This window comes from Silurus aristotelis, assembly GCF_946808225.1.
Source record: "Silurus aristotelis genome assembly, chromosome: 20".
Taxonomy (NCBI): Eukaryota; Metazoa; Chordata; class Actinopteri; order Siluriformes; family Siluridae; genus Silurus; species Silurus aristotelis.
The window spans coordinates 21858268-21877886 of record NC_139593.1 but is presented as its reverse complement, the minus strand read 5'-3'; the positions used below and the strand labels follow the sequence as shown (position 1 = coordinate 21877886).

The 19619-nt window shown below is 41.1% G+C and overlaps 1 protein-coding gene across 1 annotated transcript in view; it reads right to left on the bottom strand.

Moving 5' to 3' along the window:
• LOC310715429 (unconventional myosin-XV-like) overlaps positions 1-18347 on the bottom strand; it is a 36042-nt gene extending 17695 nt beyond the window's left edge. Inside the window, 28 exon segments of the mRNA XM_083521861.1 lie at positions 1-6; positions 123-218; positions 628-758; positions 1278-1359; positions 2057-2089; positions 2172-2256; positions 2371-2546; positions 2955-3072; positions 3147-3271; positions 3363-3408; positions 3508-3662; positions 4136-4213; positions 5068-5193; positions 6124-6255; positions 6821-6916; positions 7006-7129; positions 7385-7443; positions 10813-10926; positions 11009-11170; positions 11487-11600; positions 11714-11777; positions 11895-11998; positions 13309-13399; positions 14341-14415; positions 16507-16616; positions 17166-17229; positions 17336-17418; positions 17961-18347. The exon segment at positions 1-6 is cut by the window's left edge and continues 230 nt beyond it. Of these exon segments, the coding sequence (XP_083377987.1) occupies positions 1-6; positions 123-218; positions 628-758; positions 1278-1359; positions 2057-2089; positions 2172-2256; positions 2371-2546; positions 2955-3072; positions 3147-3271; positions 3363-3408; positions 3508-3662; positions 4136-4213; positions 5068-5193; positions 6124-6255; positions 6821-6916; positions 7006-7129; positions 7385-7443; positions 10813-10926; positions 11009-11170; positions 11487-11600; positions 11714-11777; positions 11895-11998; positions 13309-13399; positions 14341-14415; positions 16507-16616; positions 17166-17229; positions 17336-17418; positions 17961-18308 (2997 nt within the window). The 5' untranslated portion in view covers positions 18309-18347.
• Positions 18348-19619: the final 1272 nt, after the last annotated feature.

Genomic DNA, 19619 nt, shown 5'->3' with positions numbered 1-19619 from the left:
CAAAATCTGTACAGACGGATTCACAAATGAGCTTCAAAGAAAAAACGATAAAAAGGGACATCGCTTATGATTTATAAAAATGATGATGATGATGATGATGATGATGATGATGAAGATGTTACCAGTAGAAAAATGTCGAGAGCATCCTGTTTTAGATCGTCGTTCAGACGAGTAAGAGGAGCCTGGAGAGGTGCGGTAAGCATTCCAAACTGCAGCTCCTGTACACACACACACACACACACACACACACACACACACACACACACACACACACACACACACACACACACAGACAGAATATTGTCTCTGTGCTGTCTCTGATTCACAGCACATTGTTCCTTTGATTTTCCTGAGATGTTCCTGTGATAGTTCCTTAAGGAACATCTTTGGGATGAATCTGAACACTGAATGCACCCCAGGCCTCCTCACCTCACCTACATCAGTACCTGACTTTACTAAATGGCTGAATAAATCTCCACAAATCTTCCCAGAAGTGCCATGGTGAAACATGGTGGTGGAAGCATCATCTTGCTGGAATGCTGTTAACCCTTGTGTTGAGATCTTATATTCTATGTATCTTATAATTTTGACCTTGTAGTAATGTTTGGTAACTGTGTGTTTCCTCACCCTGAAGTTGGAACGGATGTATTTGGTCATCAGATAGTTATTGATATCCAGAGGGAGTGTGAGTTGAGGAGAAACCTGCACTCTGAGCGCTTCAGCCAGAGCCAAACACTCGGAATGCACCTCTTTACCATCTACACACACACACACACACACACACACACACACACACACACACACACACACACACACACACACACACAAGGGAACAGACAGCAACAGCAAAGTATCACCAAATCAACCATTTCACTATGCACTGAGCTGATATTTATCAGCCGTGTGTGTATAACTCAAATCCTAAATTTGTTTCAGTAGTAGCATGTTGCTAGCATAGAGTGCAAACACACAACCCTTTAAGTATTTAGCCTTTAAGTCAGCGTAAGCCGACGGCATCAAGAAAAGTATTCAACGTTGATTTATTCACTTTAAATTCAACTTCCATATAAATTGCACTTTCTGGCTCCATGATTCCAATCATTTCAATCACCAACATGTTGTATAAAAGTTCTCTAAGGTTTGTAAACAAGCTCTGGATGTTCAAGTGTCAAAGTCAATGTTTTTCACTACCTTGTAGTCGTAGATCATCAATACACCATATTTCCTTACACTCATATCATTTTTTATGTTGGTTTAAAATGGAAATACATGGCAACCTGCTGTGGCCTGCAGCAGCTCTCCCAGATCGGCAGGAATGACCAAATGGGACACGTCAATCACCTCTCGGCTCACTCGAGCCTGCAGAACAAAATAACATACAAGAAGTAAATAATGGGTGCGTGAGCAAAACGAGTGGAAAATGATTAATGTGTGACGGAACATCTTCAACCGTCTTTTCAGAGGACGATGAGAAAAATTAATGAACCTCCAACCTTATCATTTGCATTGCATTTAATTGAATGTATTTGAAATGCCTTTCTTCTAAATTGACATTTACTTTGTTGCAGTTCTCTCCCTGACCAGAAGAGGGTACCACCACCTTCCTCCTTCTACTCATCTGAACTCTCTATCTCAGGCCATGTTCACATTAAAACGCTTTCACTCATGCGTTCTAAAAGCAGTCACAGCGTGGACTGTGAAAACGTGACTCAGTTTAGCCAATCCATCGCCATTTGGAAGATCCGGGAAGTAAATAAACACCTGGCGGAAATGATGGGAATGTCTTTCATACGTTTCAGTGTGGATGAGCAACGTTTGGAAAACGATTAAAAACAATAGTGTGGACGCAGAGCTTCCACATGTTTCCAGATGTATCTGGATTATTGTAGACGTCGCCTCAATCCGAGTTACTTTCCCGATGTAAACAGTGTGTTAGATGTCACACCAACATTTTCAGGTCGTCCCACATTATGCTATTTTTGTGGATAACAATTCGAGGTGCCACAGTTTTTGAAGCTTCACTGCAATTGTATCACCTCATTTCTAGCCTCCTCACCTCTTCTGCCATCCTGGCCATAAGAAGATTATCCTGTGGGGGAAAAAAGGCAGACAGATTATGAAAATTCCATCAATGCATCAGTGAGGAAAAATAGATAAAAGCTAGGTTCTACCCTGATGTAGCGTTTGCGGTTAACGATGAGCTGAACCGGCGAGCGAAACATGATCAGGACCATACGCTTGTGCAGGAACCATCGCCTAAAAACGCCAGAGTAGAACGGGGAGAGAATGATCTCTTACTCTGAAGTAATAATATTGTACAGTTATAACACTTCACAATTCTATGGAACGATGTGCGTTATTAGAGCTCACCTCACGAGGTAGCCTCGGCACCGGGCCTGCAGTTTGGTCATGCGAGCGCGGAACTTGACGAAGCTTTTCCGCGCTAAATACATCCGTACGTATCTCTGAAGCGTCAGCGCTGCCAGGTGCCTTACACGATCCCGTTTACTTTCTAACAGCTGATACACCTCTTCCTTTAGGAACAGCTGAGGAAAAAAAACACAAGTGTTTAATTATCAATTAGCAAAACACTCTAAAGCGCTAACTTTTGTAGGATGTTACAAACTAGTTAGCTAATTTTAATGAGGTAATTTCCAACACTCTCTATTTACATTATTGTAATAGATATTTAATAACGTCTACAAACACACTAACCTTTATCCCTGAGACAAAAAAAAGGAAATTGAATTTGTGTTCCTTTGTTGTCAACTGTAATACGATGCAAAAGACCAGATTATTACCACTGTAGCGTGATGTGTACCTGAGAGGTCACTTGTACTGCATAGTGCTTTTACGGTGAACCTCGATTGTAGCTCTATAGCGCTAACTGTAGCAACACTGAAATGTTAAAGGGGCTTGAAAATCAGATCTCGGTTACACTGTTTTGTGCTCACCTTGGACACGCCCACTTGGCAATCGCCCTTTTTGACCGGACACAACTTGGTTAGCATGATGATGCAGTTGTCTCCATCTGGAGGTGGGGTCGTCTTCAGCCCCAGCAGCGCTTTATACCTACAGCAAAATCATGAGGCAGGATTGTGTATGGAAAATATCGTGTATACGACCAAGCTAGCTGAACCAGTTACCTGTTTAGGAATTTATGGAACGTCATCCGGACCGGATAGCCTTCTTTTCGAATCAGGATGGCGTCCATAATTCCGGAGTATCGGAGCTGGGTGGCTACCAGTTCTGGCTCAAATATTCCCGGTTCCTACCGACAACCAATAACACATAGAACGCTAATACACACGGGACCGCGGTTATACCAGGTCTAGCATGAGTGAACAGCGTCCTGTAATTACCTTGTTAGCGTTTGGCTTTATGCAGCGCACGAATAACGGGTTACACCTGAGGGAAACGAGGAACGTCAACCTACATGAGCCTTTTTTTTATTAACGTGGATCAGACAAAGTTTTATGTGTGTGTGTGTGTGTGTGTGTGGGCGACCTCTCCATCTTGTCCAGAAGCTCCTGTAGAGAATGCTGAAACTTGGCAGCTACAGTTGAGGGCTGATATCGCCGTGTCACCGTGCTGTCTCTCAGTGGTCCCTTTTTCTGCTGATTTAGCATCTCGCTGTACTTTAGAAAAAGATGTGAAACCATCTACACACACACACACACACACACACACACACACACACACACACACACACACACACACACACACACACACACAAACACACACACCTTTGAAAATGTTCCTCATGTATAATGAAGGAAATTCACACCTGAAAGAAAATGCTTTGCTCAGAATCGTCACACAAACATCCAAACTATTGACGTTGACGCAGAGAAAGTTCCTGGTGTTCAGACTCGTGCTAACACTGATTTACGCTGCTCTGTACAGAAAACAGGCCCTGACGGAACACTGAAGACTTTTATTAATGACGAATGACGAAATCGGAATCTTATAGCTCTACTTATTTTCAGATCAGTTACACAAAAGAGTCTAAGTCTGCAAAATATGTAGTGCCCTTTACTGTTTATGTCACACACACACACACACACACACACACACACACACACACACACACACACACACACACATACACACACATACACACACACACTCTCACCCGGTTGTGACTCTGCATAAACAGCTCCAGCACCTCCTGTCGGACCTGATCGTAATTCTTATCCAGGAACTTCTGTACCTAATAAAAAAAAAACAACAGAACAAATATGAAGTGGAAGATCTTCTGCTGTAGAGCTCCAACCCTACTGAACCTTTTGGATGAATATGAACGCTGACTGCACCCCAGGCCTTCTCACCTCACCTACATCAATACCTGACTTTACTGACACCCTTGTGGTTGAATGATGTGAGGTTCGAGTGATGATCCTGAGACGTTCCAGAGTTGTTTCTGAGATGTTACAGCAATGTTCCTGTGATGTTCCCGTGATGTGCATGTGATGTTCCAGTGTTGTTTCAAAGATGTTCCATAGATAATACAGCATTGTTCCACAACCCTATCGAACACTGTTGGGATTTATTTTTCAGGCTGACTGCACCCCAGGCCTCCTTACCTCACCTATATCAGGTTCTGACTTTACTAACACCCTTATGGCTGAATGAATCTCACACAAATCTCCACAAATTCTAGTGGAACATCTTTCTTGAAAGCTCATTATAATAGTAAATCGGGACTTGTCCAAAAAACACACAGCAATCTTATGCTCAGGTGTCCAAAATAGTGTTAATTTGATTTTCACCAGGATAAAGACCTGAGAGAAAGTTCCAAGAAGAAATGAAATCCTGCTCCAGCAAATGTTCTAATGGACAGAAAGCCGGGCAAAACACTGGAGAAGTTCCTTGTATTTGGGTCCTACACTTGCTTTAGCATCTATTTACATTATTGAAATTGATATCCATTAACATGTAGACAGCTGTCTATAAACGCAAACACACATTTGACCCTGAGACAAATGACGGAAATGGCGTTTTGTTTTTTACTTTGTAGTGAACTGTAATATGATGTAAAAGACCAGAAGGTGGCGTGGTCTGTACCTGATAGGTTACTCGTCCTGCATAGTGCTTCACAGTGAACTCTGGCAGTGGCATTTTTGGCCTGGAGTAATGTGGATTTTCTCCATGATGATAGTGGCACTTCTGAAGGAATGTGTGGTCCGTGGCCTGGTCCACGCCGACGCAGAGGAAAACAAACAAACAAACAAACAAATGAATAAATTGTTTTCTGACTAAATTTGACAATGAAGATTTAATCATTAATATATTAGATAATTAATTAATAATTAATTAATATTAATGAATCAAAAACAAAACGCGATAAACGGACGCCAAACCAAACATGCTATTTATGTATACAGTACTGTCCTGTAACATTTTACTTCATTTTATAATTAATAATTATATTTTTATTAATGATAGAGGATTCTAACTGCTCAACAGTTCTGGGTGTCCTTTGTTGTTGTTTTTTTTTTTCGTTTCATGATGCACCAGATGCCACATACCATCAAAGATGTGGGATGATTTTTACTGATCACTGATAACAAGTCAGATGGTCCCGCTCCTCTTTAGTCAGAAGGACATAAAGTCTATGGTGTTTAAAATGAAAATTCGATTCGTCTGACCACAGAACAGTTTTCCATTTTACCTCAGTACATTTTAAATAAGCTTTGGCCCAGAGAAGACGGCAGCGTTTCTGGATCATGTTCACACAAACCTCCTTCTTTGCATGATAGAGATTTAACTTGCATTCGAGGATGTCACGGCAAACTGTGTTCACAGACAATGATTTCTGGAGGTGTTAATGATCCCATGCAGTGATTTCCATTACAGAATCATGACTTTTAAATGCAGCACCACTTGAGGGCCTGAAGACCACAAACATCCAATATCGATTTTCGCCCCCTGTCCCTTGTCCACTCGCTGTGTTTCACTGCGTGCCATACATGTGATAAGAATTATTCTAAACCTTATCAATATTAATTCATACAAAATGCTACAATGCTAAGGCTGTTTATATCTGAATGTTGTGAATTGATTCAATAACAGAATCATTGTGACATGCAGGAATGTTAGTGTCGTGTTTAAAAGCGGTACCTGAGGAAAGCAGCTCTGGTCATCGAGAATGCGGAGTATCCCATGAGGCTTTGCGGCAATGAGGTCTATACATGCCTTGTTGTCGGTGAAGGAAATCTCCTTCCAGCTGATTTGCTCTCGCATGTACTCCTCCTGCAAATATACACTACTTATGTTCACAGGTCCTTTAAAATATGCAAAATACAATGCGCTTCCAAAATACAGTATGCAGTAGTCTGGGTCACTGGGTCTGGGAACAGTGGCTCTGGGAACACTGGGTCTGGAAACACTGGGTTTGGGACCACTGGGTCTGGGAACACAGGGCCTGGGGAACATGATCTGGGTCACTGGGTTTGGGAACACTTGGTCTGGGAACACTGGGTCTGCAAACACTGGGTCTGTGAACACTAGGTTTGGGAACACTGATCCTGTAAAAACTGGGTTTGGGAACACTATTCCAGGTTACTGGGTCTGGAAACACGGGGTCTGGGAACACAGGGTCTGCAAACAGTAGGTTTGGGAACACTGGGTTTGGGAACACTGGTCTAGGTCACTGGGTCTGAGAACACTGGGTCTGGAAACACTGGGTCTGCGAACATTGGCTCTGAAAATTCTGGGTCTATGAACACTGGGTTTTGGAACACTAGGTTTGGGAACACTGGGTATGTAAACACTGGGACTGAGAACACTGGGTCTGGGAACATGTTTTTAAATTCACCTGCTCCTGCTTCAGAATTATTTTGGTGAAGAAGAACTGAAGCATCTCATTTGCATAATTGATGCAGAGCTGCTCGAAACTGTTCAATGCTAACTCCTGAAAACAAAAACACACCAAATAATCATTGGTATTAAATATTTCCTAGAGGATGGAGCGAGTTTGGGCAGTTGCATGTGATACCCCACCTCAAATCCATAGATATCCAGGATAGATATGGAGAGAGCCTCATTTTTTGGGTAAACACGCCCATTGATCCGCGTCGTTAGCCAATGAAAGAGCAGGGAATAAAGAATCTTGGCAACAGCATCTCTATAAAGGAGAAATACAACAAAAAAAACCCACAACACCAAAAATTTCATTCGTAAAAGAGTGTAAGAAAAACGATGATGAGGTTAATATGAGCACATATTAGAACGATGCTCGGTAAGATTAGATCTGATGTTATTTAAATGACTATAATAAACACCCATTATAGAACACTAATCAATACCTTCTTATTAATCAGAATAGTGATCTCTGAAAGTGTGTGTTCTGTGTGAGTATTGTGTGTGATTTTGTGTCAACCTGGCATCCACGGCACTCTCTACAGTCAGGGGAGTGTAGATCTTCTCCTTCATTGCTTCCTGTAAACATGTAAATATAAATTACTAACGTAGATCAATGACTAGAAACGTGAATTACTAGCATACAAAAACTTCTATCAAACGTGAATTACTAGCGCACACAAATAACTAGCAAACATAGATCACTAGTGAACACAAATAACTAGCAAACATAAATCACTAGTGAACACAAAGAACTAGCAAATGTAAATTACTAGCATAAACATATTACCAGCATACACAAATAACTACTGGATCTGTATTACTAGTGAGCACAACTTATTACTAGCATACAAAAACTTCTATCAAACGTGAATTACTAGCGCACACAAATAACTAGCAAACATAAATCACTAGTGAACACAAAGAACTAGCCAACATATATCACTAGTGAACACAAAGAACTAGCAAACATAAATCACTAGTGAACACAAAGAACTAGCAAACATAAATCACTAGTGAACACAAAAAACTAGCAAACATAAATCACTAGTAAACACAAAGAACTAGCAAACATAAATCACTAGTGAACACAAAGAACCAGCAAACATAAATCACTAGTGAACACAAAGAACTAGCAAACATAAATCACTAGTGAACACAAAGAACTAGCAAACATAAATCACTAGTGAACACAAAGAACTAGCAAACATAAATCACTAGTGAACACAAAGAACTAGCAAACATAAATCACTAGTGAACACAAAGAACTAGCAAACATAAATCACTAGTGAACACAAAGAACCAGCAAACATAAATCACTAGTGAACACAAAGAACCAGCAAACATAAATCACTAGTAAACACAAAGAACTAGCAAACATAAATCACTAGTGAACACAAAGAACTAGCAAACATAAATCACTAGTGAACACAAAAAACTAGCAAACATAAATCACTAGTAAACACAAAGAACTAGCAAACATAAATCACTAGTGAACACAAAGAACTAGCAAACATAAATCACTAGTAAACACAAAGAACTAGCAAACATAAATCACTAGTAAACACAAAGAACTAGCAAACATAAATCACTAGTGAACACAAAGAACTAGCAAATGTAAATTACTAGCATAAACATATTACCAGCGTACACAAATAACTACTGGATCTGTATTACTAGTGAGCACAACTTATTACTAGCATACAAAAACTTCTATCAAATGTGAATTACTAGCGCACACAAATTACTAGCGTACATAAATTACTAGCGTACACAGATCACTAACATACGTGGATTACTAGCATAAATATATTACAAACATGAATTACTAGCATCCATATTTACTAGCAAACAAATTACTAGCAAACGTGAATTACTAACTTATATAAGTTACAAACAAACGTGAATTACTAGCGTAGATAAATTACTATTGAACGTGAATTAATAAAACTTTCATAAATTAATAGTGTACATAAATGACTGGAAAACGTAAATTACTAGCGTACACACATTTCTAGCATACATCAATTAAAAGTGAACTACAAGGGAATATAAACTTCTAACAAACTTGAACTAATAGAGTACATACATTAATAGCAATCTTGTGTGCTGTACTTGATAGTGAAGTATAATTAGAAATTAGAACAAGAGCCTCAAGAATCCACACACACACACACACACACACACACACACACACACACACACCAGGCTGAAACTGATATGGTGTTAGGTGATAGTTGATTTTAGCCTGATAACGGTCTAAACTTGAACCCGCTACTTGTGGATAGCAACGTTATTTATTAAAAGAGCAAGATGCTCAACGTGACACACACACAAACATACACAGCGGGGGTAATACAGGGCTCATTCCGAAGCCTGAGGAGAAAGTTTAGCAGTGTAGAATTACCGCTAACCACTAAACACGCCGTAATGTAACAAATGTAAAGCACGGACACACGTCGCCTGAGATCGTAGCAAACCAAAGCACTAACGCCAAACTGAGCTAATCAGTTAAAAGCACGGATCGGGTTAGTCTTGATTAGGTCATGATTGGATGATCTCACTCTGACACGTGCAAGAAGATGTTTTTTGGACACATTTTCTAGAAGATTTCAGGATAATTCTTCAAGCCCAGTTGTGTCCTGAAACCCAAATATGCTGTTCATGAAATTCCACTTTGTATCGCTATACATACATGAGCTGCAAATTATGAGGAAAAAGAATACTAGCTGTTTAATAAGGACAAAATTAATGGCACCCCATAAAACCAGAGAAATGATCGCAAAAAAGTTTTATCTCTGGTAGACAAATTGCTGCAATGGCTGAGTTAGTGGAATCCACTATACTATACTATATACTATATTTTTAAACATTTGTGGACACCTGGCCATAAGATTGCTATGTGCTTGTTTCTGAACAACCGTGACCACATTTACTCCCTATTTGCTGTTTTTCTTATGGGAAGATGTTCCACTAGATTTTGTGGAGATGTTTGTGAGATTCATTTGGCCAGAAGGGTGTTAGTATTGTCAGGTAGTGATGGGGGGACATCTTAGGAACATCTCTGGAACATTAATGGAGCATAACAGGAACATTGCAGGAACATTGTAGGAGCATCACAGAAAAATTGTAGGAACACGTCAAGAACGTTACAGGAATGTCAAAGGAACATCAAGGAGAACATCACTAGAACATTGTTGTAAGATCTCAGAAACATCTCTGGAATATCACAGGAACATTGCTGGAACATCACATGTTCATTCAACCACAAGGGTGTTAGTAAAGTGAGGTACTGATGTAGGTGAGGTGAGGAGGCCTCAGGTGCCTTCAGCATTCACATTCAGACACTTCCAAACCATGTAAAGCACATCTTCCTGGAGCTGGCTTTGTGCACAACTGTCATGCTGGAACAGTTTGGGTCAAATTTCATGTTACAGCATCCAGACGTCCTGTACAATTGTGTGTCTAGACTTTACGTGTCCCAATACAGTGTGTGTATGTTTTTTTTTTTATTTCATATCAAGTGAAAACTTTCACTGGTGCACTCAAGTGGAGACTGTTGAACTCCGCAGTCCTGAAGAAAGTCTGTGTTCGTTAGTGAGACGTTCCGCTCCGTCTCCTACGCCTCGGAGAAGTTTCTCATGAACATGTAATAAGGCTTTAACGAGGTCTGACTTCATCGCCAGACGTCATCGTGTGATGTAACACCGTTTCCTGACAGTCTTTGGAGAATGAGCGGTATTGAAGCGAGTGAGTGAACCCCCGGATCTGGTTGCAGGGTTTCCGTAACACACACCCTGCAGTAATTAAGCGTATCCTCTGGAGCCTGTCTGACAACCAGCTCAGATCTCAAGATCTCAACATTTTACATCTTTCTCTTTCACTCATATTTCTCCATTCTCTCTGCACTAATAAATGGTGCTCTCATAATGATGATCATGATCTTACCATGACTTTGTAGGTGATGGCTTTCTGAAGTCCTTCTGGAGAGATCTGAAGCAGTTCGGCGACCATGCGGATCTCCTGAGAGCTCACAACGCCGGCCGTTTCTTGCACGTCAGTCTAAGGAAGAGGAACAAAAGATAAAAGCAGAGAATAACTTGCGATTCACGATACTGGAAATTGAAGTATATGAGTGTAGAACCTCGAGTCTGTGGAAGAAGACATTGCCCAGGTGGAGGATCGAAGAAAGAATTCTGAACACACTGCTCTGGTCTTCAGGGCTGAAGTAGAGAATGTCCATGGCACTCTGTAGCCGCCTGAAGTCCTCGCCATCGTCCTTCCCCTCGATCACACAGTCACCACCCTGATGTACGTTTGGGATATTAGTTATCTTGGTAAAAGGTGAAGTATTTAGTTTATTCACAACCTGACTGAGAAGCAACCAAAAATTATCTGGAAGGGGTTTATTCACTGGAGAACCACAAGCTTGAAATCTCCTTTAAATCAGGTTTCATGGGAAAACCAGCAAATTATATGAAATTATTTTTGGAGTTTTCCAAACGGCATGCGAGAGACTGAAAGCAAAATAGTTCTCTGTTCTGATGAAAACAAAATACATATATAAAAGGCAGAAGAACCCTGAGAAAATCCTCATGCACCTCACTGTACATGTGAATTACTTGGTTCAGGTAGTAGTAGGTATCGGCCTCTTGCAGGTAGAAGACTCGTTTCTGGTGAACAGGAAGTCCGGACAACATCTCATAAAAAATGTGGTAGTTCCTCTCGTTTTTTGCCTACACACACACACACACACACACACACACACACACACACACACACACACATACACAATGATCACACAAGTCTCTGCAAATATGTTTAAATAATAATGAGCATGATCTCACACCTGAAAAACAATTCTGGACTTCTCCAGGAGATACTGTGAAGTTATGGCACCGCTGATCACTCCTCTATAACATGGCAAGGGGAAGAGTAATATGTTTAGTAATATGTAAAGTAACACACAAATCCTGTACAAGTCATTGGGAAAATATTTGAAAGAAGTATCCATCAAAGCTGAAACTCACTCCTCTAGAAAGATCTCAACAAACTTCCCAAAGCGACTGGAGTTATCGTTCCGCACGGTTTTGGCGTTCCCAAAAGATTCCAGCAGAGGAGTTGCTTCCAGGATCTGTTGATAAAGAGTTCCAGTTAGCTCATCATTTATTTAGTAGTCAATATCATGAAACACAGATTTAAAGAAACTCACCTCAATCTGTGGGGAGCAGAAGCATGAAGGATAAAAACAAGCAGGACAACGTGTTAGTTTGGATTGTAACATTCCATGTATGTGTCTATGTACCCCTGTTGAGTAGGGCAGAAGGTTGAATAGAGTAGAGTGGGGCGGAGATGGGTAGAGTGGGGTAGAGTTTGGTAGAGTGGGGTAGTGTTGGATAGAGTAGAGTAGAGTGGGGTAGGAGTAGAGTAGAGTGGGGTAGAGTTTGGTAGGAGTAGGGTATAGTGGGGTAGAGTGGGGAAGTAATGGCGAAAGTAGGGTAGAGTGGGGTAGGAGTGGAGTAGGAGTAGATGAGAGTTGGGTAGAGTGGGGTAGGAGTAGGGTAGAGTGGGGTAGAGTGGAGTAGAAGTAGGGTAGGGTGGGGTAGGGGTGGAGTAGGAGTAGGGTAGAGTGGGGTAGGAGTAGGAGTAGGGAAGTGTGGGGTAGAGTGGGGTAGGAGTAGGGTAGAGTAGTGTAGAGTGGGGTAGGAGTAGAGTAGAGTGGGGTAGAGTGGGGTAAGAGTAGGGAAAAGTGGGGTAGGAGTAGGGTAGAGTTGTGTAGAGTGGGGTAGGAGTAGGGTAGAGTGGGGTAGAGTGGGGTAGGAGTAGGGTAGAGTGGGGTAGGAGTAGGGAAGTGTGGGGTAGAGTGGGGTAGGAGTAGGGTAGAGTAGTGTAGGGTACAGTAGTGTAGAGTGGGGTAGGAGTAAGGTAGAGTGGGGTAGGAGTAGAGTAGAGTGGGGTAGAGTGGGGTAAGAGTAGGGAAGAGTGGGGTAGGAGTAGGGTAGAGTTGTGTAGAGTGGGGTAGGAGTAGGGTAGAGTGGGGTAAGAGTAGGGTAGAGTGGGGTAGAGTGGGGTAGGAGTAGGATAGAGTGGGGTAAAGTGGGGTAGGAGTAGGGTAGAGTGGGGTATGAGTAGGATAGAGTAGGGTAAAGTGGGGTAGGATTAGGGTAGAGTGGGGTAGAAGTAGGGTAGAGTGGGGCAGAGTGGGGTAGGAGTAGGATAGAGTGGGGTAGGAGTAGGATAGAGTGGGGTAAAGTGGGGTAGGAGTAGGGTAGAGTGGGGTATGAGTAGGATAGAGTAGGGTAAAGTGGGGTAGGATTAGGGTAGAGTGGGGTAGAAGTAGGGTAGAGTGGGGCAGAGTGGGGTAGGAGTAGGATAGAGTGGGGTAGGAGTAGGATAGAGTGGGGTGGGAGTAGGGTAAAGTGGGGTAGGAGTAGGGTACAGTACCTGTTGTGTTACATTCCTCTCATGGTGTATGGCAGTGAGGTATCTCAGGACCAGTTTGGTGGCTTCAGTTTTTCCTGATCCACTCTCCCCACTGCAACACCAACACAATAACGCTACCTAGAGTTTTAAAGCAAGTGCAGAAATAAATCCTATACGAGGTGCTATCAAAACGTTTCGAGACTAATGTGCTAACTGGTGCTATTCTGACTATGTTCTTACCACAGCTGCAATTTCATTGTGGAATAAAACAGCAAATTTGAAATTCTGCATGAAACTGGGCAAATCTGCCATCGAGACAGTTGACGTGACGTACGTCTGACATATGGCGATGCTGCAACGTGTTGTTCGAGGTGTTTTGAGTGGCACACACACACATTAAGAGCAGAAGAACATCACCGGAACATGACGAGAGATCAGGAAGATCTTCAATGAGTTCGACCTCTGAGAATGTCAAAACCATTCAGCTACTCCTGCATTACCAATCCACATGATCTCACTTTCACACCCACCCTACTCGCCAGATTCGGCTCCTGTGGACTCGCCCTCTTCCTGAAGATGAAGGTCCAGCGCAAAGGTCTCCATTTTCATGCCATTTTGGAGCTGCAGTATGAATTGCAGAGGGTGCTTGGCATGCTTCAAAACGAAGATTTCCAGGACATGTTTCAGAAGTGTCAGGAACGTTGGGGGCGCTGTATTGCTGTGCAAGGGGTCTATTTTGAAGATAATAGTGTGTGAACATAGATAATTATAAGAACGTTCTTGTAAGCAGAGCAAGTCTGGAAACTTTTTGATTCCACCGTGTAATGGTATTGATCCACAGAAAGTCCTAGCTGTTATTTCACATAAAACACACCACAAGATGCAGCTTCTCAAATGTTCCATGCGTATCAAAGACTTTCATTCATTATTAATGACTTGTTTATGTATTTATTCTGACCTTAAATGCCATTTGTTATTAATTTATTAACTCTGAACACACACACACACACACACACACACACACACACACACACACACACACACACAGCTAACCTGATGACAATGCACTGGTTCTGCTTGACATCCATCATGGTTGTGTAGGCAAGGTTTGAAATTGCAAAGAGGTGACTAGAAAAAATAATAAAATTAAATAAAATGTAAACAAAAAAAACAAACAAAAAAAGATCAAAAGGGTCCAAAATCATAAATCATATTTGGATTATTTTTTGGAATCCTGGACACACTGCTTTGAACTTTGAACACTTTCCTTAAACATGGCCTTGAATACTGCCTTGATTATTGCCTCGAACACTGCCCCAAACATTGCCCCAAACATTGCCTCAACACTGCCTCCAAAACTCCCTCAAACACGGCCTCAAACACTGCCTCAAATATTTCCTCCAACACTGCTTTAAATATTTCCTTACACACTACCTGAAACACAGCCTTCAACCCGGCCTCAAATATTTCCTCAAACACTACCTCAAACATTGCCCCAAACATTGACATGAACACTGCCTCAAACATTTCCTTGAACCCTGTTTCTGTTCTGTTAAATGATTGGAAGCAGCCAAATGTAAGTAAGCTGGAATACACCAGGTATCATTTCTGGCTCTGAGTCACTCTATCGTTAAACACCACACTGACACACAGCTCGAAAATCTCTGACTTATTCTCGCATCACATGATGTGTCCATCGCTCAGCTAGTAACAACAGGATAAAGAAATATGAGACGGTCACTGTCTCTGTCCTTCTTTTTCTTTCACCATCTCTCTCTCTCTCTCTCTCTCTCTCTCTCTCTCTCTCTCTCTCTCTCTCTCTCTCTCTGCAGTGTTGAAGACTCAACATCATTGTCAGGAGAATAAAGAGAGACTTTATTATTTTTAAAAAAAACAAGCCTTGTAAAAAATCTTGTGATTCTGAGCCCATATTACTTCATAGTTCATCTCCTGATTAGAAGATCAAGGTCAAATCCCAGCACCACCAAGCTTCCTCCAATAGTAGCTTTATTTATCACTTAGTATGGTTTTCAAGTTTACACCACAGCTGTTGGTTATAGCAGTTGCGGGAGCAAGTTCATTTAACTCAGCACCCGAGACTGAAGTAGTTGACAACACAACCATTCACTGATCACAACTGTTCTCAGCAACCAAGACCAATCACTGATCACCATTATTCACCAAGACCAATCACTGATCTCCATTATTCACCAAGACCAATCACTGATCACCATTATTCACCAAGACCAATCACTGATCTCCATTATTCACCAAGACCAATCACTGATCACCATTATTCACCAAGACCAATCACTGATCTCCATTGTTCCACAAGCCCAATCACTGATCACCATTATTCACCGAGACCAATCATTGATCACCATTATTCACCAAGACCAATCACTGATCTCCATTGTTCCACAAGCCCAATCACTGATCACCATTATTCACCGAGACCAATCATTGATCACCATTATTTACCAAGACCAATCACTGATCTCCATTGTTCCACAAGACCAATCACCGAACACCATTGTTCATCAAGACCAATCACTGATCACCATTATTCACCAAGACCAATCAATGATCACCATTATTCACCAAGACCAATCAATGATCACCATTATTCACCAAGATCAATCACTGATCACCATTGTTCCCATGACCAATCACTGATCACCATTATTCATCAAGACCAAGCACTGATCACCATTGTTCCCATGACCAATCAATGATCACCATTATTCACCAAGATCAATCACTGATCACCATTGTTCCCATGACCAATCACTGATCACCATTATTCACCAAGACCAATCAATGATCACAATTATTCATCAAGACCAAGCACTGATCACCATTATTTTAACAACATTGATTGCAATCTTTCAGAAAGAACAATCATTGATCACCACTGTTCCTATTTAAAAATAATCATCAGTAATCATTGTTCTCAACAACCAATGACCTCATATATATATATAATATGCAAATAATCATAAAAAATTCATTGCTATGCAAAATCACATCCTCTAGTGACTATTTGTTAGCTGCTTTCTACTGAAATGAGTTTGGCAACACAGCAAATAAAAACTTCATCAGTATTGACTTTAAATACATCACCACTTTCAAACGTGAAGTCTATAATCCTTTGTGATAAAACAGGAAAACTACAGTACAGTTTTTACACAGTTTTGTGTAATTGCATTTTCCACTCACGGTGGGTTTTCTCCTAAACCATGACCGTTATACTGCAGGACCATGTCTGTTCCATAGATGTTCAGTAACTTGTACGGATTCATGGATAGCAGAATAGAGCCGATGTAAGTCTGGGGAAAAAAGAGAAGAAAAGAGTACACAAAATGCAAAGATTACTGAAAATGTAGACAAAAAAATTAACCGCATGTCTGCTATTAGAACAGCGATAACGATTGATGTTATTATCCATTTTGATGATGATCAACAAGGGAGTATGAACTTAATTACTATTACATTTCTGTAAAACTGTGGTATGCTGTTATAGGAAAGTAATCAACAATAGCGTGCTGTTAATAGGTGTTTGTATGACCACCCTTTATATTGTATCATCAACCAAAACCACAGTTTTTCTAAAAATTCATGTCTTGAATTATGTTTTCCCCAAACGTTACAAGGTACTGAAACAGGAGACTCTTTCCATCAATGCTGAATAGCAAGCAACCGAGAAAGTGATGGTTTAGTGTTTAAGGGACATCTGATTGGAGTTCAAACCTCCCCTCCACCCAGCTGCCACTGCTGGGCCCTCGTGCAAGGCCCTTAACCCTCAGCTGCTCAGATGTATAAATAAGATAATTGTAGGTCACTGTGACCAATCAGAATGCAAGAATTTAATGACTCACGTAGATGAGCTCCCTCTGAAAACGAGTGTTCAGGTTTATTAAAACCGCTGCTTCTGTTAATTCCCTACAAGGACGATAAATTCAATCATCCATTTAATGTTATGCAACCAAATAAAAATATTTTCTGAAGAATGTTTGGAAGCATTGATATTTATTTCAATTTTTCTTACTCCAACTGTGTTATGTCCTCAAGTCCATCAGCTTCTCGTTTCTCCCTGTAACTCATTGTAGGCAGGCTTCTTATAGAATACATCTATATACAAAACAGGAATTAGTCATGTAATTTTACTCAAATAACCGTGATCCTTATACTTCACTCCAGTCAAGCAAGCAACCATTGTGATTATTTTCATCATGCAAATAATGTCAGTTACATTCATTCTAACCCTAACTTTGAAAGTTCTCTGTAACAAATGAGGTCAGTGTGCACACATGCTGGCCAGAGTCACATCACTGCAGAGATACCATCTGTCACTGAAGTAACCTGAGCATGGATATAATCAGTCTTGTAAATCTCATCTGACATCCCATGTATTGAAAAAGTCTGCAGCTAAACCCTGCTGGAGATAGTTCAGCTTGGCCAGGTCTTTTGTGCAAACTCGAATCCACACCGACTTCCAGCAGTGACCTTTCCTTCATTAACTGATGGGTAAAACTATACCAGGTTCGGGTGCATTTATTATCTATAAATCAATAAGCTAAATGTATGACAAATGCAGAACCTGTAGAGTCTGAAAAGTTAATCAAATGCTAAGAATGCGTGGAGAATCTGAGTAAATATGTAACATGAATTACCTTATCATACCACTGGCCAGTGGGTTCCCCCTCTCGATTTGGTACCCATTGCACCTTATTTTCCTTGGACCCAGCAGCAGTGGGTGGTGGAGAAAGGTGGTCAGCCATGCTTTCATCACGATACATAGACCATTTAGAAAGATTCTGTACAGTTCCATGCGGTAAAACCCTCTCTGCAGCCCACACATCTTCTGCACTTTGTGCTTCTCTGGAATACATAGCCCAGTGTTCTTCCGGACCTTTTCTTTGCGGAGCCACAATTGCATATCTGCCATCGGGCCCAATGATCAATCCAGATGCTGTTACGGTAGATAGTGCTGACGGCAGCTGATAGGAAGCATTCTTCATACCAGTGTTTTTCAGAACATTGTTCAGTTGTGGTGACGATGAAACGACAAAGCCTTGCCTGAGAACGGATTCATTAGGCAAACGGTAAATAGCATTTCGGAGATTTTGGTTTAAAAGTGCTTGTGAGAGTTTTGGATCAGTTGTATGAGAATCCGCTAATAAAATAGAGTCCTCCGGTAGTCGGTACGAAGCTTTGCGAAGATTTTGATTTTTTAAGGCCTTTGCCAGGTTTGGACTGTTTGGTTTTGCACTTAAAAAAATGGATTCATCTGGAAGCCTAAAAGAAGCCTTTTTGATATCTATATTTCTGAGGGCACTGGACAAATTTGGTGTGTGAACTGGATTAGCACTCAGTATATTACCATCAGGTAGCCGATAGGTAGCATGGCGCATGTTTTGATTCTGCAAAGCACTTGTTAAATTAGGAGAAGGTGTATTAAGCTGGGTGGTTATAATAGACCCATCTGGCAACCTATAACGAGCATTGCGCATCTGCGTGTTTTGAAGTGCATTTGACAAATTTGGAGAAGTAGATTTTGATTGGCCATAATCAGGAAGAATAATGGTGCCATCACCTAATCTATAGGATGCATTTCGGATAATTGGGTTCTGAAGTGCATTCGACAGAGCTGGAGATGTTGGTTCCACTTGTTGCTCTGTAAAAATAACTGTTCCATCTGGTAGTCTATAGGATGCATTTCGAATGCTATTATTTCGAAGTGCACGTGACAGATTTGGAGATACGGGATTCTGCTGGTAGTTTGTAAGAACCGAATTGTCTGGAAGTCTGTAAGAAGCATTTTTCATGTTTGGATTCTGCAATACACTGGATAGATTAGGAGAAGAGGCTTGTTGATGCTGTTGTTGTATAGAGTCGGTCGTGATTAAAGTTCCATCTGGAAGTCTATAAGAGGCATATTTCAGGTTTGTATTACCTAAGGCATTTGAGATGTTTGGAGAAAAGGGTTGTTGTTGTTGTTGGGGCTCAACACTTATTATGGTTCCATCTGAAAGTCTGTATGAAGCTTTCCTAACCTGTTGATTTTGTAAAGCATTAGTGAGCATCGGAGAGGTCGATGGAGCCGCCATTTGATTGGTATGCATCAGTGCACCACCTGGCAGATTGAAGGTTGCACCACGGACTTGAGGATTATGCAGTGCATCTGACAGAACAGGGCTCTGGGGGTAGCCCCTCATGGGAACAGAGGTGTACATTTTACTTGGATGAGAAAAATGTGTTTGGTATGTAGCCTTTTGAATTTGTTGATTTTGTAGAGCCTTTGAGAGAACTGGAGATGTCCTTGGGCTAGG